The 21,758-nt window shown below is 42.6% G+C and overlaps 1 protein-coding gene across 1 annotated transcript; it reads left to right on the top strand.

The window, feature by feature from the left end:
• The first annotated feature begins 685 nt into the window (after positions 1 to 685).
• On the top strand, positions 686 to 21,122 carry LOC135548647 (phosphoglycerate kinase-like). Its single transcript, XM_064978458.1, has 11 exons — positions 686 to 837; positions 10,591 to 10,641; positions 10,772 to 10,927; positions 11,138 to 11,282; positions 17,107 to 17,210; positions 17,434 to 17,553; positions 18,664 to 18,778; positions 19,022 to 19,201; positions 19,580 to 19,757; positions 20,093 to 20,191; positions 20,386 to 21,122. The coding sequence occupies exons 1-11, from the start codon at positions 773 to 775 to the stop codon at positions 20,424 to 20,426; spliced, it is 1,254 nt and encodes a 417-aa protein (XP_064834530.1). The 5' UTR covers positions 686 to 772; the 3' UTR covers positions 20,427 to 21,122.
• Positions 21,123 to 21,758: the final 636 nt, after the last annotated feature.

The raw sequence follows: 21,758 nt of genomic DNA on the forward strand, positions 1-21,758 counted from the left end.
TCTGACTTTATTAGCTATTATACGTTAAAAAAAAATCATAAGCTACTTTGAGCTACGAGTAAGTACTAACAAAGTAACAAGAAGCTGTGACAAAATATCTGTTGATTATATACATGCTAATTTTGCCCTTCTACTTGAAAATTTGATATTCGGTTTTACAAAATATAGCAAAGACTATGCAAAGCCTTTCTTCTTCTTAAACTTCATTGTTATTTTTGTTAAATTCCATATTCATAAATTACATTTTTAGCAATAAACCTCTATTATTTTTTAGAATTAAATTCAACAATATATAAACAATTTCTTCTCATAACAAAAATGCAACACAAAATGTAAATGTTTGTACTTTTTACAAGGTCTTCATATAATGTATTGTTTGTATTCCCCTGGCTGTTAGCAATGTTTGCATACTCTTTGTTTTTCTATATTGTATATTTTTTAATTGCATTACAATGATTTGTATTGTATTTTAATTTTAAATAATAAAAATAGTCTTCGAGCAAAACGTTACGTGACTTTCGTCACACGCCGTTTCCCGTTAAATTGAGTTTTAAATGGAGGACCGCTCATATGACTGGCACTGGCATAACCCAATGGCAGTGCTGATGCAGCAGTTCCGTACTAGCTTTGGACCAATACACCGTGGATGGGCGTGTAACGTCCCGCCCAACCGAAGTGCTTCCTTGCTGCGCAAATGTGAATTCATTCGGGAACTACCCAACAGCAGAGTGAGGTAAAGGCAGAAAAGCAGGTGCAACTAAAATATCAAAAAATGTCGCTGTCAAATAAACTCACCCTGGACAAGGTGGACGTGAAGGGGAAGCGCGTGATCATGAGGTGAGTTCGAATTGAGCCATCGGAAAGGGGGTTATTGGTGCTTTCAAGACAACTGGGAAAACGAGGTCAAATCAGTGATCTTCAGGTCGGAAAGTCGAAGTTCAAAAATATGCCCGAGTTTGCGACTTGTAATTCTGAGTTGAACGACCGTTAAACGATATCCTTAGTCGAACTCGTTTTTCCGAGTTCGCAGTTGTCATGAACGCAGCATTAGACATCACACTGTGATTCGTTACAAGACAGTAACTGAGAGACGTTTGATACTTTAGCTTTGGAAACATTCACGATACATTGTTATTGAAGAGTTACATTGAACTTAATTGCAGTTAAAATATACATTTGGTTGGCTTTTAAAAATATCGCCTAGTCAGACCATTATTAGTGTTTCTTCGTGGTATTACTTGTCCTCACTATTTACCATAGCCACAAAGTCAGAAATTCCGCTTATTTCAAATCTTATTTCAAACTTAATCTTAATCATACTGCTAACCTTCTGCCTAACCCTAACCTTAAATGAAGAACAAATGACATTTTTGTTTTAATGAATTCTTATCATATAGCCAATTTTGACCTTGTGGCTGTTGTAACTACTGAAAACCGGCGATGCATGTGCAGTCAGCATGTAGGCCACAATGTGACAGATCACCTAGCTTGCCACTCTTGCAAGCTATACTGAACAAAACATATAAACGCAACAATTTCAAAAATTTTACCGAGTTACCGTTTATATAAGGAAATCAGTCCATTTAAATTCATTCATTAGGCCCTAATCTATGGATTTCACTTTACTGGGAATACAGATTTGCATCTGTTGGTCAGGGACATGGATCAGAACCAGTTAGTATCTGGTGTGACCACCATTTGCCTCATGCAGTGCGACACCACCTTTTGCATGGAGTTGATCAGGCTGTTGAATATGCCCTGTGGAATGTTGTCACACTCCTTTTCAATGGCCATGCAAAGTTGTGGGATATTGGTGGGAACTGGAACACGCTGTCTTACATGTTGTTCCAGAGCATCCTAAACATGCCATGAAAAAAACGGACATTTTCAGCTTCCAGGAATTGTGTACAGAGCCTTGCAACATGGGACCGTGCATTATAATGCCAAAACAACATGAGGTGATGGCGGCAGATGAATGGCACGACAATGGACCTCAGGATCTTGTCATGGTACCTCTGTGCATTCAAATTTCCATCAATAAAATCATTTGTGCTTGTTGTCCATAGCTTATGTCTGCCCATACCATAGCCATACCGCCACCATTGGGCACTCTGTTCCAAGAGTGGGCAAACCGCTTGCCCACATGATGGCTTATGGTAGAGAAATTAGCATTACAATATCTGACAACAGCTCTGGCGGGGTGGACATTCCTGTAGTCAGCATGCCAATTGCACACTTCCTCAACAGGAGACCTCTGTGGCATTGTGTTGTGACAAAACTGCACATTTTAGTGGCCTTTTATTGTTCCCAGCACAAGATGCACCTGTGTAATGATCATGCTTCTTGATATGCCACACCTTTCAGGTGGCTGGATTATCTGGGAAAAGTAGAAATGCTCACTAACAGGGATGTAAACATTTGTGCACAAAATTGGAGTAAAATAAGCTTTTTGTGAGTATGGAACATTTCTGGGATCTTTTATTTTAGCTCATGAAAGATGGGACCAACACTTTCCATGTTGCATTTTATATTTTTGTTCAGTGTAGTTAGCTGTCTAACATTATAGGTTTACAGAGTAACGTCTCACAATACAAATCATTGTTTTCTATTTCCGGGGTAATATTTGTGTAAACTCTTGAATTGTGTTCTGTGGGTGTCACTGAGTAGGCTGTTAGCTTATTTCATGGGGTGCATTGTCCATAGGTTAGGCTGTACAGTGCAATTTGAATATTGAATATGCACAATAGGCTGACTGGGAAGGGGATTTCACACAGTCAAAGTCCTGCAATAAGAGCTAAGACGATATGTGTGTAATCTCTTGATTTTCCCCCGTGTCACTGAATATGCTGATACCCCATGGGTATCATGGGTGCACAATCCATATAAGGCTGTACAGTGCATAGAAGTATTCCCCCAATTAAATTATGCAGTCTAATACATCCAGTGGGATTTCAAGTTTTTTGTTTGTTTATGTATTATTTATAAACTAATTACATGTGACCGATTCCAAGCTTGCCACTCGAGCTAGGTAGTTAGCTGGCTAACATTATAGATTTACAGAGTCATGTCTAACAATGCTAATTATTTATTTGTAAACTATTTTTGGGTTAATAATTTCGATTGACTGTAAATACGTTTTATACATGCTTATGGTGTTATTGTACAGAGTTTCTAAACCCAGAGGCGCAACATTGCAAGACTTCCGCAAACGCTTGCGAAACAGACCAGGCCGGGGTTTAAATAGTGGGACATGTTATTACTCCAACCTCGTGAAAGTGACAAACGGACACATTTTTGTCAAACTACTCCATATCGAAGGAGTGCCTTTGATTTGATGGCCTGCACATGGGCAGTTAGGCGCGTGACGACTGTTAGACCTGATGACGTGCATGCGCTGAGCTAGCCAACAATGCCATGACATCGCCCACAGGTGTGATCTGGGATTTCTATTGAAGGAGCAGTTTTAGCCCATCTTCCTACTGTACTTTCTGTGGTTATTGTTCACTTTTCACACTGATTTTATATATATATATATAAATAAATAAATAAAAATATATAAATATATATATATATATAAATATATATATATATAAATAAATAAAAATATATATATCCCATTTAGCAGACGCTTTTGTCCAAAGCGACTTACAAGTCGGCTGGGGCCACTACTTTTTACATATGGGTGGCCCCAGCGGGAATCGAACCCACGACGCTTGGCGTTGCAAGCGCCATGCTCTCCCGACTGAGCTATATATATATATATATATTTATTTATTTATTTATTTCTACTCTGTTGCTATGGTCACTGGCAGCTGTCAACCTACATGTGTGGTTTGCCTTCAAAATGAAAGTCCCTAATTGAAAGTGATGCAAATGGATACAAATAGTGAAATCATTACATATTTGGATTAGATAATGCAAAACAATGTTGGAATGTTACATAATTTGTAAAAAAAAAAAAAAAAAAACTATATAATTTGTCAATAAACATAGCATAATCGGTGACACCAACAGAACACAATTCTCAAGAGTTAACACATATTAGCTTCTTAGGTCTTATTGCAGGACTTTGACTGTGGGAAATCATAGGTAAGGCTATACCGTGCACAGAAGTATTCCCCCAATGCAATTATGCAGTCTAATACATCCAGTGGGATTTTGTTTCTTTTGTTTATTATCAAACTATTGTGTTTAATTTTAAATTATGTAACATTCCAATCAGCGTTATCCAAATATGGCATGATTCCATTATTTGTATCACTTTCAATAAGTCATTTTTTGAAGGGGAACTGCAAATTCCACTATTGTGGCTAATTTGTTATTATGGCTCACTTCACATCGGTAGGGTAAAAATCAAATCCCATTTTATTTGTCACATGCGACGAATACACAATAGACTTTTCCCTGAAATGCTTAGTTACGAGCCCTTTCCCAACAATGCAGAGTGAAAATTAGCACAAAAAAAGTAAAGGGTAACACAATACAATAACAAGGCTATATAAAAGGACTACCGGGGCTGGGGGTACGAGGTGATTGAGGTAACATGTAGGTAGGGGTAAAAGTGACTAGGCAATCAGGAAAGATAATAAACAGTAACAGCAGCAGCGTGTGAAAAGTGTGTGTGTGTGGGGTCAATATGTATGTCTTTGTTAGAGTGTCAGTGTAGTATGTGTGGGTTGAGTCCATTGAGTGTGCAAGTGTCAGTACAAAAAGGAGAAGGAAGGGCTACAATGAAAAAGAGCCAACATTTAGGCAGGCTGCTACTAAATATTTTAATGAAGTTATTTGTAACTATAGGCTACACTGCAGCCTCAGTTAGCCTGGCTAGCTAACCTTAGCTAGCGTAACTTGCTTCTCCTGGTTCATAGCAGTCCAAGACAGGTATTATGCAATCATAGTTGATGATGATGATAAGTAACCTAGCTATGGCAGCTATGACACTAGGCTACCTTTTAAGTAAAGGTTAAAAAAAAGAAAAGTCAACTATAGTGTGAGTCGTCTTGGTTGGTTGCTCTCTCTCCCTCCCTCTTCCCTGCTCCCATGTCACTCGCTCATAGTACAGCCCCTCCCCTGCTTGCTTGAGCGGCACCCCTCTCCCTCCTCTTGTGCTTTATCAGCTCCAGTTAATAGTGACTCGGACTGGTTCTGGATCTGACCAGGTTCTGGTCTAGTTGTCCTCGGGTCTGTTTGGAACATGTCTCGATATTTACATTTTTTTTATGCATGTCCGGGTGGGGAAGCCCCAGGACCATTTTGGAACGGGTCCAACTTTTTGGGTAGGTAAAGACCTAAAGTGTGGATCTTATAGGTCTCCAGTGATGTGGATGCTGAGGAACTTGAAGCTCTGCCTGGTCCACTTACAGCCCTGTCGATGTGAATGGGGGTGTGTTTGGACCCCCATTTCCTGTGGTCCACGATCAGCTCCTTCCTCTTGCTGACGTTGAGGGAGAGATTTTTGTACTGGCACCATACTGCTAGCTCTCTGACCTCCCCTGTAGTCTCGACGTCGGTGATCAGGCCTACCACCGTTGTGTCGTTGGCAAACTTATTGATTGTGTTGGAGTCGTGCACATCCACCCAATCGTGGGTGAACAGGAAGTACAGGAGGGGACTAAGCATGCACCCCTGTTTTGAGGATTAGTGTGGCGAATATGTCGTTGCCTACCCTCACCACCTGGTGGCGACCCATCAGGAAGTCCAGTTGCAGAGGCAGGTGTTTAAATCAAGGGCCTTTAGTTTAGTGATGAGCTTGGAGGCCACTATGGTGATGAATGCTGAGCTGTAGTCAATGAACAGCTTTCTCACAGGTTTTCCTTTTGTCTAGGTGGGAAAGGGAAGTGTGGCGTGCAATAGATATTGCGGTATGCGAATTGGAGTGGATCCGGGGTGTCTGGGATGGTGTTGATGTGAGCCATGACCAGTCTTTCAAGCATGTTATGGCTACAGATGTGAGTGCTATGGGGCGATAGTCATTTGGACAGGTTACCTTGGCGTATTTGGGCACGAGTGATGTCAGTTCTATTCATGGCATTTCTATCTGCAACATTCCAAAATGTTTTTGTACTCCGTTGTGGCCAAGCAAACACGCTGAGTTATGTGTGAACTCTGCTCTGCCCATCGCTTGTCTGTCTGGAAAGCCTCCGCAAATGAAAACGTGCGATGTGCGCCCCGTTCCGTGTCTCCAGCTGGCTGACTGGCGTTATAAGGTAGGTAATGTGAAGCGCAGCACAGAGAATTTTCAACCAACCTTAACCCTACTTTAGCTGGGACAGAACATCGGGAGTCTGTGTATTGGTTGTGTATTATCAGGGAGTCCAACCAATGCAAACTTCCGATGTGTCCCAAAGCTCAGGGCCCACGACTGAGTTTGGAAAAACCTGCACTATTTGACTGAGGGGGTGCTGTATTTAAAACACCTCTTGCCCCCACCCCATTGTGGGGAAAAAAATAATATTTTTGAAGCTATAGAAATGCATTAATGTCTACATATTTTTTATTATATTATGTGAACATAAAATACAAATTAAAAAATGTAATTTCTTTTGAGATTACTTATGTTACTGTCCGCACAACAACAAAAACACACTTAAATAAAATTGTCTTTATATATTGTTTTTATAATGTTGTCCTTTAAACATTTAATTGAAATACTGTGGAAATTCCATTCATTCCTATGGAGGACTGCTCCTACTGAGGAGTGCAAATATGCCCGACCGTGTCTTCAAAACCTCTAAATGGCCAATATATAGCATCAGCAATCCAGTGTTTATATTCATTATTGGTTTCCACCACAAAGTCAAAAGTGCGTACACATCGTTGGATTACTTCTTGGAGCAAATGTATTTAATGTATCAATTCAAACGAACCCCCTGCAACTATAGTCGTGGCCAAAAGTTGAGAATGACACAAGTATTACTTTTCACAAAGTCTGCTGCCTCAATTTGTATGATGGCAATTTGCATATGCTCCAGAATGTTATGAAGAGTGATCAGATGAATTGCAATTAATTGCAAAGTCTCTCTTTGCCATACAAATAAACTGAATAAAAAAAAAACATTTCCACTGCATTTCAGCCCTGCCACAAAAGGACCAGCTGACATGTCAGTGAGTCTCTTGTTAACACAGATGTGAGTGTTGACGAGGACAAGGCTGGAGATCACTCTGTCATGCTGATTGAGTTCGAATAACAGACTGGAAGCTTCAAAAGGAGGGTGGTGCTTGGAATCATTGTTCTTCCTCTGTCAACCATGTTTACCTGGCAGGAAACGCGTGCCGTCATCATTTCTTTGCACAAAAAGGGCTTCACAGGCAAGGATATTGCTGCCAGTAAGATTGCACCTAATCAACCATTTATCGGATCATCAAGAACTTCAAGGAGGGTGGTTCAATTGTTGTGAAGAAGGCTTCAGGGCGCCCAAGAAAGTCCATCAAGCTCCAGGACCGTCTCAAGTTGATTCAGCTGCGGGATCGGGGCACCACCAGTACAGAGTTTGCTCAGGAATGGCAGCAAGCGGGTGTGAGTGCATCTGCACACACAGTGAGGCAAAGACTTTTGGAGGATGGCCTGGTGTCAAGAAGGGCAGCAAAGAAGCCACTTCTCTCCAGGAAAAACATCAGGGACAGACTGATATTCTGCAAAAGGTACAGGGATTGGACTGCTGAGGACTGGGGTCAAGTCGTTTTCTCTGATGAATCCCCTTTCCGATTGTTTGGGGCATCCGGAGAAAAGCTTGTCCGGAGAAGACAAGGTGAGTGCTACCATCAGTCCTGTGTCATGCCAACAGTAAAGCATCCGGAGACCATTCATGTGTGGGGTTGCTTCTCAGCCAAGGGAGTGGCTCACTCACAATTTTACCTAAGAACACAGCCATGAATAAAGAATGGTACCAGCACATCCTCCGAGAGCAACTTCTCCCAACCATCCAGGAACAGTTTGGTGACGAACAATGCCTTTTCCAGCATGATGGAGCACCTTTCCATAAGGCAAAAGTGATAAGTGGCTCGGGGAACAAAACATCGATATTTTGGGTCCGTGGCCAGGAAACTCCCCAGACCTTAATCCCGTTGAGAATTTGTCAATCCTCAAGAGGCGGGTGGACAAACAAAAACCCACAAATTCTGACAAACTCCAAGCATTGATTATGCAAGAATGGGCTGACATCAGTCAGGATGTGGCCCAGAAGTTAATTGACAGCATGCCAGGGCCTATTGCAGAGGTCTTGAAAAAGATGGGTCAACACTGCAAATATTGACTCTTTGCGTCAACTAGATGTAACTGTCAATAAAAGCCTTTGACGCTTATGAAAAACTTGTAATTATACTTCAGTATTCCATATTAACATCTGACAAAAATATCTCAAGACACTGAAGCAGCAAACTTTGGGAAAATTAATATTTGTGTCGTTCTCAACTTTTGGCCACGACTGTAAGACATGGAAGTTTAGAAGACGTTATCTTCCAAGTTGGGAATTGAAGACATATCGCCAAGTAAAGCTTGCTCTAACATTTCTGTGTTACACTTACCTACCTAATAACGCATATCAGCCAGCTGGAACAGTAATAATGGTCTTACTTGGTGACATTTTTAATAGGTATATTTTGGGTACTTCAGCAGGTGATGCATGCCACGACTCGTGACAGAACACAGGCAGTTGTTGTTGTCTCACGTTTTCCCTATTCAAACCAATTACATGCCATAGTAGTGCTGCAGAATGGATGCAAGCATCCCTAAAATGTTAATCGCAACTATTTTTAAGTTATTTTGCATTAAGATGATATCCAATTTAAAGTACAAAGCTCTATGCTGCGGATACTCTACTGTATTTATGTTCAATTAGCTAGTTAATCTTTTAAACACCATCCTATCCATTTTAGCTGATGACATTTGCTTAGATATTGTTGTCATGTGTGGCTCCCAGGGGTGCTTCAGTACACTGAAAAATGACACCCACTTTTAAATGTCATAGGGCATCCTGGAGTCCCCAGCTCCATGTACCCATGATGACTGCAGGAGATGCATTAGGCCTTTTCCTTCCTAAAGGTCAAATCCACACTCCTATCAACGCAGATGACTTAAAGCGAGTGTAGGACAGAGTTTGGGAAACCCTAAGACCCCCCTTTAGTGCACTACACAGCTGATTCAAATAACCAACTCATAATCAAGCTGTGTAGTGCTAGGGTAAAAACCAAAATGTAGACCCAGCAGGGGCCCCAGGACTGAGTTTGGGAAACCCTGGGGTAGACAAATTACTATGAAAATATCTCATCACATTCCATCCTGGGCTTGCCATAACATGCCTATCTGTCTGTACATCCTACTTCTATGAAGTGGCATTGCTTATTTGTGCAGAATAGGACAAACTGTGACTGACTGTCAGGACCTTGGGCTGTTATGGGAGACTTTGCTGTGGTAGAGCGAACAGTCTGGCAGGCCTGTGCCAAGCCTGTCAAGCAACCAATGTGCTGGCCTTATTCTGCGTATATGCATATCCTTGCTCCACCTTCAGTCTTTTATCCCTCGTATAAAACACCTGCCTTTACGGCCCTGTAGTGTAAGGTGCAGGTTAAACAAATGGTAGCCTATTACAAGGGCATCACTAGTGCGGCTGTGAATTGTTCCCATTTACCCATTTTGAAGGGGTCATTGCTAACAAAGGCATTCCATAGCAGTGTCATTCTTCCCCTATGCTGACCGTAGGGTTCTAGTACAATAGAGTACGGTTGTGGCACACATTGCCTGATCCTGCACTTCACTGCATCAAGTGGGCCGGAGGAGAAACCGAGAGGGGAATGGAGTTAGGTAATGGGCAGGAGAATGAGGGATGCAGCATGTTCTCATGTCACTGTGTGCGTCATACAGGAAAGTGTTTGGCTGTTGAATAATTTCCATTCAATACTAAGCCCAGTGTCATGGACACGTTTTATAAGGGTTGCAAAGCCACTGGTAATTTACCAAAGTTACCAGAATCTTCAGTAATTTTGGTTCTTATGAGAAAATCCATCGTAAGTTTGGTAATTTATACTGGAATAACTTTTTAATTTTTTTTATAGTATTCTATTATACAGTAGATAGACAATATGGTTTGAGGGAACATCTAATCAACAATGGAATTATTTTCAATTATCTCTGCAACTGTATAAGTTATTGACTTTTTGACAATTGCCACCAGTTTGACACAAACATTGACGACATACATATTGACACAGTTAAATAAATCTTAGTAAAAATATATAAAGGATATTTCATTCTGGAACCCTCATATTAAACACCCATTGTATTTACTAACCTTATTTATAGTTTGGATAATGTTTTTCAGCTTTGTCATTCTATTTTTATGTATTCAATGATTTCATATTTGACATGTGATAAGGCCACACAGAGGGCCAGAGCTGATTGGACACCCAAAAGGGCCACGAGATGTCTTGTGATAGGTTACATAAAATCCTTAAAAGATACCAAAATTCTAGTAGTTTCCTGGTAAATGTAGTTTCCAGTAATATACCCTTTCTTTTCAACCATACATTTTTATAATGCTCAAAACACTTAGTATTACTGTGCCCAAAGCTGAATGTTATAAATGTCTTTTGCAGGGTTGATTTCAATGTGCCAATGAAGGACCACAACATAACGAACAACCAGAGGTAATAATGAGCTTGTTTTCATTTTATCATATTCAGTAACTAATACACATGATTAGACCAAGTGCTACTAGTTTATTCTATAGGAGCCCGATTCCATCCTTTGCTCATACTGTGTGCCTGTGTATTCCAGGATCAAGGCTGCTGTCCCCACCATCAAGCACTGTCTTGACCATGGGGCCAAGGCTGTGGTGCTGATGAGCCACTTGGGTCGTCCTGATGGGAACCCCATGCCTGACAAATTCTCCCTGAAGCCTGTGGCTGCCGAGCTCAAGAGCCTGCTGGGCAAGTGAGTGAGACCTCATGGCATAGCTGGCTATTACCATGCTGCGAGTGAAATATAACTCTAGTATGTGTGTTACTGTGCCATTGACTGAGTTGTACCAATGAATGAATTGGTATGATCTCTATTGACACACTTTGGTTCTCTCAACTGACAATGTTTCAGTGAGGTGTCTGAATAAAGTACTCATCGTGCATGTGTTACACCCATTTTCAGGGACGTGCACTTCCTGAAGGACTGCGTAGGTCCCGACGTAGAGAAGGCCTGTGCTGACCCTGCCGCCGGTTCAGTCATCCTCCTGGAGAACCTGAGGTTCCACGTTGCAGAGGAGGGCAAGGGCAAGGACGCCTCCGGAAACAAGGTTGGTCAACGACTGCAGTAGCCATTCCCAGAGGCCCTTTCGATTGACATAAAATGAGGGCTCCTACCCTGCAGAGGCCCAAGCTGCAACTGTCACTCCTGTGGTGTTGGCGTCAGCAGAGCTGCTAAAGGCATCACAGATGAAAATAGAGCCAAGCTGCAAAATAATGACGCTTCAGTCAGCCATCTGACCTGAAAAGCAGGTATTTTGTAATTTGGAGACCAATGTACAGAAAATGGCATCTCATCTGTTTGTGGAGTACAGCCACAAATTACTGAGCCACTGAGTACATCCATACTAAAACTGTTAGCAGCTCTTAAGAAGGTTGCACCACTGAGAGTATTATGTAAATGCATAGGTTTATAGGATGAGTTTCCTGTAGTATCTGTGCCTGCCTGTATCAATGGCCAGGATTCTACCTCTACTTCTCCATCTCCTCTCATTTACCTGAGATGCAGCCCTGACCTGCTGACATTTGAGTGAAGGGCAGTGGGTTGTCTCGGGTCTAGTGTTATTCGTTTCTTGTCTTGTGAGCCCTGGCTGATATGCAATCCTTTAAAGAGGGAGGAGATTGGGAAGGGGGGTAGCTGTCGACCTTTCACAAAATCCCTCGATGGCTGGGGGGTGGCAGGTGACAGAGTAGGTAAGTCTAGATGTTACCCCTAACTGCTGATTCAGGGTCAGATCTTTTTCATTCATCTAATGCTTGAGGATAGGATTGGGGGATAGTGTAATCCGATCCCAGCTCTGTGGTTAAGGGCATGGTCTATGATGACCTGGACTACTGTACTTGTGCAAACTCCTGGCATTTGGATGGGACACCATAGATCAGCCATGACCTTTCTGTGACCTTTCTGTGAAAGTGTCAAGAACTTTGCTGTTAAAGGTCAGTAGACACGTTATTATAAAGTACTTACAGTACCCTCGTCATGCAGTCCACTCCCCTGGCATCACTGCAGTATATTCACCACGTGCTCCTATAGATACACTATCTAGAATTGGCTGTTCAAAGAAAAACGAACCATGGGTTTACAGTCTTCTGGCCCGTAGACTACTTTCAGAGTGAGGGACCCTCTAACATTAGTATTAGGTTGTAAAATACAGAACTTCCCCTTTGAGTTTATGTTCAGTAGTGCTGAGCGACTAGAGATTTTTTTGAGGTTGGTTTAGATTATTACAAAATTACGGTTTTTGGTTTCAATGATCATTTTTGACATTAAATGCACTATGTATTATTTGGGCTGAATGCTGTCACATAGAATGAAACAATTAATAGAAGTTTTAAAATGTAAGGAATGGTAGTGACATCCCATAACCACTTATTAACCACAAATTACTTTAATACTTTTATTTCATTCCAAGTCATCTCATATCTATAGAGCTGCTACTTCTATGCTGTCTAACAAAATCACCATTTTAGTAGGTATTCAGCAGTACTTTGAATTACAACTATCAATCACTTAAGATATATATTTTCATGTAGAGAAACCTCGCGAAGCAACTGCTTTCTATCCCTCTCGATCACCCCTTCTCTCAAACTCTGCCTGCTCCACACCGTTGGTATTATAGCTCAGTGCTCCACACAGACTGGATAAGTAGGCGTGTGTGTAATGGATTATGGTCATTGTAAATAATTAACACTTTTTGTTTTTGCGCTAAACTGTAGAATGTTTGCCTGTTGGAAACTACAACATCCTACTACATGCACAGTTCAGGCTGTATCTGATTTCTCTCTACAGAAACTGCGCATTGAGCTCACAGACAAAACAAACTAAATGGAATATAAATAATTGACCCGACGTCGGTCACTTAGTAGTCTTTAAAAACCGAAAAAGAACACATTCGGTTAATCGCTCAGCGCTAATGTTCACTAATGCTCTAAGTGGAGCCCAGCGTTTGACCATTTGTGTAAACCACCCTTTATTTGGTACCTTTATTCTGTGGTGTGTGTGTGAGCCTCTGAATTGTCTTGCATCACTACACTTCTATGTCACACTAGGGTTGCACATTTTGGGGAATATTCAGAGGTGGAAACTTTCCGTGGGAATTAACGGGAATATTGTGGAATTAACGGAATTATATGCAAATTAATATTAATATGATTTAAATGTAGATGTTTTTTTGCATTGGATATGTTTACCATATGGAGACAAACATAAACCTTATCATAAGTAGACATAATTGCAAATGATTAAATCCTTCCAATAGAAATAAAAACTATTTAGTTACGAATTGAACTTTAATTAAATGAGTTGACTCGTCACATGGCATGATTTCACTGAACAACAAAAGGGAATATTGAATGATCCCCAGTGATCCATCACATCTCCCAAAAATATTTTCAATATAGATCTGTAAATTGAGTCTAGAAACTAAAGCTTTGGTTGTCTTCCTCTCAGGTGTCCATGTCTTTTCCCTGGACCTCCTCAATGTCCACCTCTTGAACATCAGACTGAGGCCTCATCTTCACTGTCACTTTCCAACCTTGTTGAGGATGGCTCGTTGTCAGGCTCAAAAAGCATAAAATTTGCCCTGATGGCCACCAATTTTTCAACCCTTGTATTGGTCAGCCTGTTGCGTGCGTGTCCCAAACAAGGACCAGTTATGCTCTGAGGTGGCTGATGTTGGTGGGATTTGGAGGATGATGTAGGCAATGGGGGAAAGAGCCTCAGATCCACAAAGTCCCTTCCACCAGGTGGCTGACGAGATCTGTTGGCACGACTGCCATATTGCATCTCCATTCCAAAGCCTTGCCCTCATCCAGGCCAAGGTGGCGAGACACTGTAGTGATGACACCATAAGCTTTGATCTCTGCACCAGACAGGATGCTCTTGCCAGTATACTTGGGGTCCAACATGTACGCTGCAGCGTGTATGGGCTTCAGGCAGAAGTCTTCATACTTTTTGATGTATTTCAGAACTGCAGTTTCGTCTGCTTGGAGCAACAGTGAAGTGGGCAGGGCAGTATGGATTTCTTCCCTTACATCTGCAAGCAGACATGATGGCATTGTCTCCCTCAATCCATGCAATGGCTACTGCTGTAGGTTTCAGGCTGCTTACCACTCTCTCCCAAAATACATCATCCAGGAGGATCCTCTTGATGGGGCTGTCCATATCGGCAGACTGATATGGCCATTTCCTGGAGAGACTCCTCCCCCTCCAGGAGACTGTCAAACATGATGACAACACCATCCCAACAGGTGTTGCTGGGCAGATTCAATGTGGTGCTCTTATTCTTCTCACTTTTCTTGGTGAGGTAGATTGCTGCTATATCTTGATGACCCTTCACATACCGAACTATTTCCTTGGCTCTCTTGTAGAGTGTGTCCATTGTTTTCAGTGCCATGAAGTCCTTGAGGCGCAGATTCAATGCATGAGCAGCACAGCCAATGGGTGTGATGTGAGGGTATGACTTCTCCACTTTAGAACAAGCAGCATTCATGTTCACAGCATTGTCTGTCATCAATGCAATACCTTCTGTGGTCCAAGGTCATTGATGACTGCCTTCAGCTCATCTGCAATGTAGAGACCAATGTGTCTGTTGTCCCTTGTGTCTGTGCTCTTGTAGAATGCTGGTTGAGGGGCGGAGATGATGTAGTTAATTATTCCTTGCCCATGAACATTTGACCACCCATCAGAGATGATTGCAATACAGTCTGCTTTCTCTATGATTTGCTTGACCTGCACTTGAACTCTGCATCCAGCAAATGAGTAGATTAAGCATGTCTGGTTGGAGGGGTGTATGTTGGGCGAAGAACATTCAGAAATCTCTTCCAATACACATTGCCTGTGAGCATCAGAGGAGAACCAGTTGAATACACAGCTCAAGCAAAACGTTCATCAGCATTTCTCTGACTACGTTCCTCCATCGAGTCAAAAACTTATTCCAGGAGGACCATGGGGTAGTTTAACCAAAATAAGCCACAATACCTAGAATTACCTTATGTGCATCCTACAAAAAAAAATGTTCACTGTTTTAAGCTAACTTTTATGATGAATTTAAGCATAACTTCCCATGGAAAATGTCTGGGCATTTACCGGAAGGTTTCCGACCCTTTGCAACCCTATGTCACACCCAGTGTTCTGCCGCACCGGTGGAGGTAATACAGGCACAGCTTTATCTGGTGGCCTAGAGGTGTAGTGCATGAGAGAATTCGGAGCGCTCACACATTTGCACCAAAATAATTGCAGACATTCATGGATGGATGACAGGTCCCCCTCACTGTTCCATGGCTGCAGGGAGAAGGCATAGAAGTACTGCCAGAAGCTCAAAGGGAGCTCCTCCTAAACATCCTGAAGAAACCACCAGGTGTCCAGAGATGTGAAATGGATAAAGGGTCAAAGGAGCTCTGGAAAGCTCTAAATAACATGATGGATGTGGCGCTAGATGTGCACCAAAAAGCCTGGCAAGCAGAACCAGATGCTTTGGCCAATAGTGGTACTCTACAGTGTATTGTCAGCATGGAGAATGGACACTTAATCATCCAGTCCCCTGAGGAAGAAGGGTTTGTGCAAGAAGGCCAAGTTTCTGTCAGCAAGCCAGATAATGGGGCAAATGAGCTAAAGGCTCAGCTAACTGCCGAAGCTGAGAAAAGAAAGAAGGCAGAAGAAAGCCTGCTGAAACAAGGAGTCGTTCTACAGAAAGAGCAACAGCGAGCCGCCAAGCTGGAGAAGTATTGGAGCGAGACTTTGCAGGAGCTGCAAACTTTGAAATGGGTAACTAGAAGAAAATGTGCTCCACATGATGAAGCTGAAGAGTTGAAGAGGAGGCTAAAGATTTTTCAAGATCTCCTCTGCAAAACTGAAGAGGAGAAAAAGTGTCTTCGAGAAGAGATTGAAGACCTCAATGAAGAATGCACAGTCCAGAGAGAGCGCATTGAGAACCTGAAGCGGGAGAAGGGTGAGCTTCAAGCCAAAGTGGTAGAACTCGTGCAGGTAACTGAGGGTCAAGATGAACAAACCCAGACTGGGGAGTCTTCAACTGTTTCTCAAGATGTAAGCTGCCAGACCAGCACATTAATAGATGGTCACAGCCAGGCCGACACCCAATCATATTTCATCTCTGTGATTAATCAGACAGACTGTCTTGGTAAATCTCACAAGAATGAAGTGTCTCAGACCTGTCCATCACATGTTGGTGTTAACCATGATGCCTGTGAGTGTGACCCCAGTGCACTGCAGAAGGCCCAGGGCACTCAAGAAGAAGAGTGGTGGTGGGATTCTGAGCAGGAGATGGATGATGAGTGCTGTGCGCTCAACTACCAGGAACCCACAAACTCGGTGAGTGAATCCATTTTCATATGGGGACGATTATGGGAAACATTCAGAACCAGAGAGGAAGAAGGATGTATGACTAACAACCGTGGAAACTAGTCTCGCCTCCCAAAAGGTTGCAGCTGCCAGCACCCAATTCGCCACAACAAAGACCACTCAAATGATTGGACCACGTTTGGACCATTTCTATAACTCACCTTTTTGATTTAAGAAATACACCAGCTTTTGCCTGGTTTTGAATTGTGCCTTGTGTGTCGAGCCTCTGAATTGTCTCATATCACTACGCTCCTTGGTGCCACACCAAGTGTTCTGACTCGTATTATAAACCCTTAATACAGTTGCGGAACATGGATAGATGATATGGGCTATATTGATGAATGTGGAAAATGGCTTATTTTATATCATCCCATGTAGTATTTATTAATTGCTGTCATCAATATGAATAAATTTGGCCTCTGTTTGCTGCACAATAGGCCGTGCAGTTCTGTCTGATAGGTGTGTAAACCGCTCCTGCTGGTAGTAACCTGTCTATTCTCTCCTTTATCTTCTAGACCAAAGCCACCCAGGAGCAAATTGATTCCTTCAGAGCCTCTCTGTCCAAACTGGGAGACGTCTACGTCAACGATGCTTTCGGCACAGCACACAGAGCCCACAGGTTGGGGTCACCACACATTCTGTGCAGGAGTCAAGCATAAACTCTGATCTTTTGGTATCTGCTGTTTTAATGAAACTTAGAAGCCGTCACTTATTGCCAATCCCTTTCTCCTATACTTTCATTTTTAAAATACTTTGTCCCTTCCTGTCATCTCCTAGAAAGATTTTTTTTTTTTTTAATAATTACAAAAATAATAGAAAGTGATTTCTTTCTCTTCCCCCAGCTCCATGGTTGGAGTGAACCTGTCCCAGAAGGCCGCAGGCTTCCTGATGAAGAAGGAGCTTGACTACTTTGCCATGGCTCTGGAGAAACCAGCCAGGCCCTTCCTGGCCATCCTCGGAGGGTAAGTAACTGGTCAAAAGACCGTTTGATGCTTTAGTTTACCGTGTCACTGATTGTCAACAGGGCAGGGATAGCTCTGTGATGAGTTAAGAATAAAGTACCCAGAGACCTGCATCTACTTCTATGGTATCACTACTGGGGACTGGCTCTTCAACTGGTTAATCCAGCTAAAATAGACTGGTCTGGTCATATTATATGCACAATGAAAGCCATGCAACCTCACTTAAATATTTCTCACTGTTGCTCTCTTTCTATTCTCTCGACCACTCATTCACTCTCTCTCTCTCAGTTGATACATCATCCTTGGGCTGTTGTAGTATCATTCTCAAGTGCAGGATTTTTAAATATATTTTTTAATACACAGAAGGCAGTCCAGGAATTGAGACCTTAAACGTGTTGTGTAATATCTCAATCTGTGTGACCGTACTGTCTTTTCCTACTACTGAGCACAGCGGTGGCTGCTGAGGGGAGAACAGCTCTTAATAATGGCTGGAACGAAGTGAATGGTATCAAACTGTGTTTGATGGACTTGATACTATCCTACTCCTTCTGCTCCAGCCATGACCACGAGCCCGTCCTCCACAATTAAGGTGCCACCAACCTCCTGTGACTGAGCACTTTACAGCCTAGCACAGTGGGAAAACTAAACACTGCTAACTACCATTGCTCACATGTTGAAATTGGCTCAGTGTTGGAGCCCATTTCAGCTGGGCATTGTGCAACCGCCATGTCCAATCAGTGTCTCAGAGTGCAGCCAATCAGGTTCTTTCACTGCCACAGTTCTGTATTTTCAAAGATTTTTACCCAGTTCAGCTCGGTGGACCTCTGCCAGTGACAAAGGACATTGATATGAATTGGCTAATGACAAGCCTCTCAACAATGGATGACAAATGGTAGGATTTAGCACTAAATTCACGAGACAAAAGAAACAAGTGTCAACTACAACAAACTTTTCTGTCCCAATATGACTATCTTCCTCAACTAGAATGTTTTACCATGTATACATTATAACTCCTCTTAAGTGTTTTATAATGGATTCTAGATAAATGGGCTTCATATTATTGGGCTATCTTTAACAGTTTTTATAGAGTTTGTCTGTTGTTGTGTGCAGAGCCAAGGTCAAGGACAAGATTCAGCTGATCAACAACATGTTGGACCAGGTCAATGAGATGATCATTGGTGGTGGCATGGCCTTCACCTTCCTCAAGGTCCTTAACAACATGGAGGTGAGAACAGAGAGAGGGAGGAAGATGGGGAGAAGGCGGTAGGGAGGGGGGGAGAAATGGAGAGATGTTACACCATTTTTGGAAAATTATATTTAAATCAGGATTTTAACCTCATTTATTTAAATGAATATAACTCAGAATTCCTGTGCCTCTGCACAATGTAGTTACATTTGTTTAATGTTCGACTATGGTGTATATCACGGTTATAGTTTACGTCTTACAATGAGTGATCCTCCCTGCCAGATCGGCAACTCCCTATACGATGATGAGGGTGCCAAGATCGTCAAGGAGCTGATGGCCAAGGCGGAGAAGAACAAGGTCAAGATCAACCTCCCCGTCGACTTCATCACTGCAGAAAAGTTTGACGAGCATGCCCAGACTGGCACCGCAACCGTGGCTGCTGGCATCCCTGCAGGCTGGATGGTGAGGAGAGCAACCTAGGTCATGTTCATTGGGGCACGCAATGTAAAACATTTTTAAACATTTTGTTACAGAATACAAAAATAAGTGCTTCCTATTGGAAAAATCCAGTGTTATCCCAACGTGATTTGTTTTTTTCCCCTCCGTTTGATGCCGAATAAACATAACGCTGATCGGGTTTTATAGTCTTCTTGAAGGGTTTTTATGGGAATTGTTCACATAGTTATTGTGCTAGCTAGAAATTTGATATACTGTATCACTTCGAGAGCCAAATTAATTATAGGATTTTTTTAAATGTAAATACTGTAGATGAATACCCTCAACAACACACAAAACTGTGGTTGAGCTCTGTGTACCTATGTCACCCTCTCTTCTCTCCAGGGTCTGGACTGTGGACCAGAGAGCAACAAGCACTTCGCTGAGGCTGTAGGCAGAGCCAAGCAGATCGTGTGGAACGGCCCCGTGGGTGTGTTTGAGTTTGAGAACTTCGCCAAAGGAACCAAGGGCCTGATGGACAAAGTGGTGGAGGTCACCAAGTCAGGCTGCGTCACAATCATCGGTAAGACCCTCGACCATTGTGTTTATATACAATGACCAAAACATTTGTCCCTGCACCTAATCCTAACTTTTGCAAATAAATACACATATGATAGAGATAATTTGTTAAGCAAAGCCTGCTCTTGCGCATCATGGTAAAAATAATTTATTAAAGTTTATAATTGCACTGCCATTTTGATTGGAAGCTTTGGTTCATCCACTCTTGATATCATTCTCACCGCCAGATGGTGCCAAGCACCTTTTCTTCCTCACATCTATAGTAGTGAGGGATCACTATGACAGTGAAGGATCTCTATGATTTGAATGCTACCTACCTGTTGTCTTGGTGATGCCCAGGTGGAGGCGACACCGCTACATGCTGCGCCAAATGGGGCACAGAGGACAAGGTCAGCCACGTCAGCACAGGAGGTGGAGCCAGCCTGGAGCTTCTGGAGGGTGAGTGATCGCGGTCTAATCCTTACTGGCGTCACACAGATTTTGAACTGGACATAGGTTAAAGGGGATGCAGGCTTGAAAGAACAAAATTACATTTTGGTACTGTTACCAATAGTTACATCATACATGAATATGATGACTTAAGTAATGCTGAAGAGTTTTTCCAAAGCAGTGTCGTTCCTTTCTGCCCACAGGTAAAGTGTTGCCCGGTGTGAATGCCCTCAGCAGTGCCTAAGTCCCATCACCGAGGAGAGGGGGGAGTGAAGACCAATTCACCCGCCAAAGTTTGGACCCCCAGCTCCCAAGTGAAAAAGCTCTGTCTCCCGCCCTGCATTAGCACCTCTACCACCATCCAGTGACCCAGACGTCAAATCACCTGCTTTCTAGTCTACTACTGTACAGACGGCTGGCACAAATGGGAATGAGCTCTCTCTCACTTTTGCACCTGCCCCATATCTACATCACTGAGGAAGTGGAGGCGTTTGTAGCTGAAGCCACCCTCGCATGCACTTATGTTCCTTCCTGCTGTGTTTCTCTCGGAGACGAGGGCCAGAGGCCAGTCGGCTGCAGATACAGTCGTTTTCACCATACAGGAATTTGGGAATGTGCCATGTGTTAAAGAGCGCCTGCGGGTGCATCACTCTTGTTTAGCCAGCCAGCCCTGGGAGTATTACAACCCTTCTAGTGTAAAATTGTGTGTTGTAACTCTATCTAGACCTTTTATATTTGTCCTCAGCCTCTACAAAAATGTTGGCTCTGTCAGTTGCCCCCCTTGTCTCAACCATGTCCTCCCACCTGTTATGTCATCCTTATGACCCTGTGGCTTGTAAAATAGTCGTTCCCCAGTGGGGGTTTCGGAGGGGTCGAGCTACTGTAAGTCATGTGACCTGAGCAGATGCTCACGGAATAAAACACTTGGTGTAAAATATAATATATTTGACTCTATTTATTTGTATGTAAGTGTCATTTTCACTGCTAATTATAAGTGTGTATGCTGAACACTGCTACATATTATTTTGTAAACATTTAACCTTTATTTGGCTTGCCTAGTTACATAAAGAACATTCTTATTTACGATGATGGCCTACCGGGGAACAGTGTGTTAACTGCCTTGTTCAGGGGAACAGTGGGTTAACTGCCTTGTTCAGGGGAACAGTGGGTTAACTGCCTTGTTCAGGGGAACAGTGGGTTAACTGCCTTGTTCAGGGGAACAGTGGGTTAACTGCCTTGTTCAGGGGAACAGTGGGTTAACTGCCTTGTTCAGGGGCACAACGACAGATTTTTTTTTTTACCTTGTCAGCCTTTCGGTTACTGGCCCAATGCTCTAACCAATAGGGTACCTCCCGCCCCAAAACATGTACTATACTTATGCTGAATAGTGACTATTATGCTGAATACCATGGCATTACCACACAGAGTTGGGGAGTAACAGATTACATGTTGTCAAATCACATGTTATTTGTCACATACGCTGAATACAAGCTCTTAACCAAAGCTGTTTAGAAGCCTCTTGGCCCTAGACCTGGTGCTCCGGTACCGCTTGCGTTGCGGTAGCAGAGAAAACAGT

Source organism: Oncorhynchus masou, chromosome 11 (assembly GCF_036934945.1).
Source record: "Oncorhynchus masou masou isolate Uvic2021 chromosome 11, UVic_Omas_1.1, whole genome shotgun sequence".
Lineage (NCBI taxonomy): Eukaryota > Metazoa > Chordata > Actinopteri > Salmoniformes > Salmonidae > Oncorhynchus > Oncorhynchus masou.

Excerpts from the sequence above, each read along its gene's own strand:
- LOC135548647 (XM_064978458.1), top strand. The coding sequence starts at position 773 with ATGTCGCTGTCAAATAAACTCACCCTGGACAAGGTGGACGTGAAGGGG. Across the intron at positions 838-10,590 it reads GGGAAGCGCGTGATCATGAG|GGTTGATTTCAATGTGCCAA; the intron begins GTGAGTTCGAAT and ends TGTCTTTTGCAG. Across the intron at positions 11,283-17,106 it reads AGGACGCCTCCGGAAACAAG|ACCAAAGCCACCCAGGAGCA; the intron begins GTTGGTCAACGA and ends TTTATCTTCTAG.